We start from the raw sequence: 6,000 nt of genomic DNA, 5'->3' as shown, positions 1-6,000 counted from the left end.
CTCCCCTGTGATAGGCCGGGCCAGACTGTCTCCCCTGTGATAGGCCGGCCCAGACGTCACTTCCCCCTGCCTCTCCTGTGATAGGCCGGCCCAGACGAGGAGGAGGGGAATCTCCAGCAAGATGTCCGCGCACTTTTAAAATAAACGACTAATGTCTTCTACTCACATTCTGGTCGTCGCTTTAACTTTAAGTTGTGTTTATGTTGACGGCAGTGGACACGTGGTGGTACTCAGAGGAGAGTCGTATAAAGACAAAGAGACAGACAGCAGGACTCCGAGACAAGAGACAGATTCAACCCTATTACCAGGTCAGGTTCGCCCCTCTCACTGTGTTTGTGTAAATCTCACCAGTTAGCATTGCAGAAGCATGGACAGAGACAGACAGCTAGACGAACACATGACAAGTGTCTTACTACGACGAATCTTAGCCAGTTACTTTTCCATATAATCCAAGCACTAACATACCCATGTACTCAGTTTAGCTAGCTAGCTAGCTAGCTAGCATAGCATACTAGTGCCAATTACATCATGTATGCACAGTGTCTGGCTAGCTTGCTAAGGAAGCTAATAACTTGTATTGTGTTTATAAACACTGTTATGTCTGTCTGTTTTTATTGTATGTATGTGACCTATGTGTGTTTTTAATGTGGAAACCGTATTCATGAACTGCACAAAGCCTGTCAAAGGAGAATTTCTGCCACTCTGTGACAGACAATAAAGCAATCTTGAATCTTGAATCTTGAACTTAGATGTGATTATTATAGCACTGTCTTGGTTCCAAGTTCAATGTGACTGCCAGCTTAGCTACAAGCTGCCAACAACAGGAGCTTGACACACAATGACATCATTTCTGTATTTGCTTAGGCACAACAGTGTAGCTGTCATCCCACTACCACTACTACCAGTCTGTCTTTGGGGGCATCAGATCAGTGATCCCATGTTTGTCTGATTCCATGTACAGCATTGCAGCAACATCTCGTGACGTTAGAATTATAAGGTTCTATCTCCATTTTTGTCAAAATTGAGTTTTTGACATAATCTGATCCATTAGGTGTTTGTTAATGCCTGTGTGGTGTTATTTTTTAAAATGTTGACATTTTTGAGTTAGTAATTAATAAAATACAAAGGTTCCATCTCACAAAACATAATGGAATGTAAAAACTTTGACGCTCAATATCTCTGAACTGCCCTAAACGGAGATAGAACCTTATCATTCTAAACGGAGATAGAACCTTCTCATTCTAAGCTCACGATCTGTCTCAAACGTCTGATTGATGTGGTTGATGGATTATTCAGGTTTTTTATACATTTTCATTTTCATTTACCCTCCCCCTCCCCCCCCCCCCCCCCCCCCTCAGAAATAATGCTGATATCTGGAACTCATGTCGAACGTCTATGAAGAGAGAGCCACGATGATAGCCGCAGGGGAACTGCAGTCGTTTGTCCCGTTCGGACGTGAGCACTGCGAGAACCACCCGAACGCCGTGAACCTGCAGCTCAGACAGCTGCAGCCGGCGTCGGAGCTCTGGTCCTCCGATGGGGCGACCGGTCTGGTGGGCTCTCTGCAGGAGGTCACGCTGCACAAGAAGGAGAGGGTAAGGACCAGGAGACCAAGTCTTAAAGGGCTCTGCACACAGCGTGCGATTTCTGTTGCGCGTCAACATTCCATTTTGAAGTTTGAATGGAAGTCTATGAGAACATCGCATCTCAACACACACGGCCCCGATTTTAATCGCACGGCGAAAATTCGATTCCATTCATTTTGAAGCTAACATTTGCAAAATTTGACAGTGCGACAAAACTCGCACGCCGTGTGCTTTGTCCCATTCAAAATGAATGGAATCGAATTTTCGCCGTGCGATTAAAATCGGGGCCGTGTGTGTTGAGATGCGATGTTCTCATAGACTTCCATTCAAACTTCAAAATGGAATGTTGACGCGCAACAGAAATCGCACGCTGTGTGCATTGGCCTTTATCTTACGTTTTTATCTTCATTTCTTGCACCCACAACAGCGGTCTAGTTGTGCAGGCTTTTGGTTACATCAGATTGGGTTCAGATTCAGATTCAGATAACGTTTATTGCCATTATGCTTGACACGTATAGGAATTTGCTTTGGCATTAAAGTAGGTGCGTTTATGCTTTTTTCACATGTATACATGAACAAAACAAATGCAAAAAACAGGACAACACACAGGACAGACAACAGTGCATTGGATAGTGCTATATATATAAAGTGCAGTGCAGAGTTTTTCAATGGGTCCAGTGCATATTCAGTCCTGAGTAGACTTGGGGGCGGGGGGGAGGGGGAAGCCAGAGTCATTTAGCAGCCTGGCGGCTGAGGGGAAAAAACTGAGCCTGTGGCGGGCCTTTACTGTTTTAGGCAGCCGCAACTTTCTCCCAGAGGGAAGCAGGGTGAGGAGGCCGTGGCCGGGGTGGGAGGGGTGAGAGTTGTGCAGGCTTTTGGTTACATCAGATTGGGTTGGAACAAGAAAACGTGCATCTAGCCTCTCTAACTCACATCAGGTAGCTTGTATGAAACACTGTATTCATATTAGTAAATTATAAAATACTAGTAGGCTAATGGTTTGTGTGTGTGTGTGTGTGTGTGTGTGTGTGTGTGTTTACCTGCAGGAATGCTGGCTGCTGAGGAAGGGCTCCGTTGGGGATGGTGAGGAGGTGGAGTACGAGGAGGAGCTCTATGCAGCAGGGAACATGGTCATATGGAGTCAAGGGAGCAGGGGTCAGGCCTCCCACGTATACAAGGCCTTCACTGTGGACAGCCCAGTTCAACAGGTAACCACAAGACACAACACAGAAGACATTCAATCAAGGATATTAAATCAACCTGATATTTCATGGGATATGGGGGATATAGACATTGTATGTATATGTTACGGTACATGTGGGAATACGGTACATGTGGGAAAACTAGGGTTAGGGTTAGGTGCTAGGATGCTAGGGTTAGGGTTATGGGTTAGGGGTAGGGTTAGGGTTAAGGTTAGGGTTGGGGTTAGACATGCCAGCATGTACCAAGTCACCCTAGCACCTAACCCTAGTTTTCCCACATGTACCGTGTTCCCACATGTACCGTAATGAATGAATGAATGAATGGTCTTTATTGTCATTGCTACAGTACAGGTACCAAACAACGAAATTTGGGAGGGGTGGCTCCCCTGGTGTTAGGAAAGAAAAGAAAAAAACACTTTTAAAAAAATCACAAGAAGGGAAGGAGCTGGTTTACATAAATAAAGGCTATGTACACTATCCACCGTACTATACTGTACAGATAGACGACTAGGGTTGTCATATTGCACAATAGTGTTATTGCACATTGTAACACATACATATGAGTACAGCAGTCTGGTAGAGGTAGTAATCAGAGGACATGCTCATTGTAATGAATGGAATGAGGGATGGTATCAAACATGTGTGATTCATATCATTCCTGATTCCATTCCATGCATTGGATGTGTGTCTCCACCAGCCTCCCCTGGAGTACAGTATGGCCTTTTCCTCTAGGAGGGAAATGAGGCCAGTGACCGAATCTAAGTCAATCATCCCACTCTCAACATGCACGTCATGTGTCATACATGTGTAGCTGTGTACGTTGTATGGAAATGTCCTGGAAAGATGAAGTAAATGGAGTAAAGTATAATCAATGTACGGTAGTCCTGCTGATGGAAAGGAAGAACATGTTACATTGGCTGTGGTCATTGTTAACACTAATGTCCACAAGATTTATGGACTTCCCATAATGCATTTCTGTTATATCCTGCAAAATCTCCCTTTATGTATCTCCAGGCCTTATGGTGTAACTTTGGTGTTCCACAACAGAAGAAAGATGGTAAGTGTGTCTCCTATGCTCACAAATAATATGTCATATTCACTTTCACAAAGGCTTCGGTCAACGTGCCTTTTCACGAGCCGCACCCCGCCTCTGGAACTCTCTCCCCCAACCGTTCAGAGACTCACCCTCACTTCTCACTTTTAAATCCCACCTCAAAACCTACCTGTTCTCCCATGCCTACAGCCTCCCCTACCCCTAGCCATCTCCCCCATCCCGGCGCCCCCGCCCCCCCCTTGACACGCATACAACCTCCCCTACTACTACCCATCTCCCCTAACCCTGCCACCCCTCTGATATGCATACAGCCTCCCCCCCCTCCCCGTTCGCTGACTCTGTGTTCCATGTTACTTGTTGTTTTTCTGTTTTCCGTATCCCCTATATTGTCAGCGTCTTTGAGCCTCGGAAAAGCGCTATACAAAATCAATGAATTATTATTATTATTATTATTCTGCATAGTAGAAACCTTGTAGAATGACAGTGACGGGTCTGATGTGGTTGTGTTGTGTAACAGGAGGTGATGGAGTAGACCTTGTGTATTGTTAGTGTTGTTTATTTGTTTATTGTGTTGTTTATTGTTTTTTTGGTTTGTTTTGTCTTCCAGACCAGCAGGTGATGGAGCAGACAGTGTGTATCATGCAGAGAGGCTGTGTGAATGTCCACAGTGTGACAGGGAAAGACTTTGTCTCTCCTTTACCCTTCCAGGTGAGTGCCTAATGTGCCGCTTTTACCTTTTCATTATGGATGGTGATTATGACTCACTTGTGAGGTTGGTCTTATGAGTTTGTAATGCTGAATGACTGGATTGTTTGTTACACAGTATTTCAGTAAAAGCTTTGTAAAACAGAGTTTAGCTGGTTTTTAAAAATGTATTACACAACTGGAATATGGATTTGTGTGGATTAAATGTATGCTGCTGTGCAGTTGAAAGATGCATCCTGCGGATGCGCTAGGACGCGTCATCAGTGATGGAACCTGGGGTCACTGGGTGTTTCTGGGGTCACTGGGTGTTCCTGGGGTCATTGGGTGTTTCTGGGGTCACTGGGTGTTTCTGGGGTCACTGGGTGTTTCGGGGTCTTTCAACATCAGACGACCTCGCCCAGGCGACCCAGTTGGGGTTGATCAGACCCCAGCTTGCGTCCCAGCAGCGTTCGCCCACGGGCAGCGGATCTGCCCTCTTGATCCAAAGCCGCCTTGTGGCTTCTCTCTGTGGCATCAGTAGTGGATCTTAAGGCCTTCCTCTTAGCCTCCCCTGTGATGCCCGCCCAGTAGTGTAAACGCTTTGCAGAGTGAATGCAAATCCTCGGCAGCCCACCTGCACAGGCTTACAGCAAGTTGGCCATCCCTGCCTTCTGCACTCTTTCACGAGTTCCTTGTACTCGGTGCGCTTCGTCTGGTTGGCCTCGTCCATACGTTCTTCCCAGGGGCACTGTGAGTTCCAGCATGATCAGTTGCTTGGTGGAATCTGAGACAATGATCGTGTCTGGTTCGAAGCCGAGTTGATGACACTGCTAGATGCAAGCTTAACAACCATGTAAAAACAATGTTGTCACTTTGTGAGTTTAGAATGATAAGGTTCTATCTCCGTGCCACACTTAAGGACTGAGACTGAGAATCCTTGGTGCCACTTTGATTTGATTTGATTTGATTTTTATTAGGAATTTACAATAGAATAATTTACGCATCATGACACTAAGTAATGTCCAGAGGATAGCACTTGAAAGCATTATTTAAAACACTTATTTCCAAAGTGGTCCTCGATGGAAACATCAAATGAATAAAAAAAAACATCACACAGTAAAAAACATAAAATGAATAAAACAAAACATCACATCATAAAACAGCATAAAAACAAGAGACAGCATATAGCTACAAGAGACTATTACTGGAGTGATTACAGAGTTAGATATGGAGCAACTGGGCTTCTGGGTGGTTGGGACTTATTGGAGTTGCCTCAATTTAACAACATGTTCACTTAGTGACTAATCTCTGAAATAATCCTCCAATGTGTCCATTTCATTTGTGGTGTAGCCTAGTATGAATGATGGTTAGAGAGACCCATATTTTTTTACAGTGTGTAAAAATCTCTCCCTCTGTCCTGGTCCTAGCTCTTTCATATCCCATAGTAGAACCCCAAAGGAGACAATAAGCAGAT

At 44.9% G+C, this 6,000-nt stretch overlaps 1 protein-coding gene across 1 annotated transcript in view; it reads left to right on the top strand.

Moving 5' to 3' along the window:
• Nucleotides 1–214: 214 nt before the first annotated feature.
• anapc1 (anaphase promoting complex subunit 1) overlaps nt 215–6,000 on the top strand; it is a 63,781-nt gene continuing 57,995 nt past the window's right edge. Inside the window, exons 1-5 of the mRNA XM_080549126.1 lie at nt 215–308; nt 1,359–1,595; nt 2,633–2,794; nt 3,803–3,845; nt 4,450–4,550. Of these exons, the coding sequence (XP_080405252.1) occupies nt 1,383–1,595; nt 2,633–2,794; nt 3,803–3,845; nt 4,450–4,550 (519 nt within the window). The 5' untranslated portion in view covers nt 215–308; nt 1,359–1,382. The remainder of the gene's footprint in view (nt 309–1,358; nt 1,596–2,632; nt 2,795–3,802; nt 3,846–4,449; nt 4,551–6,000) is intronic.

Source organism: Nansenia antarctica (genome assembly GCF_963989245.1).
Source record: "Nansenia antarctica genome assembly, chromosome: 19".
Taxonomy (NCBI): domain Eukaryota; kingdom Metazoa; phylum Chordata; class Actinopteri; order Argentiniformes; family Microstomatidae; genus Nansenia; species Nansenia antarctica.
This window is presented reverse-complemented; position numbering and strand designations above follow the sequence as displayed.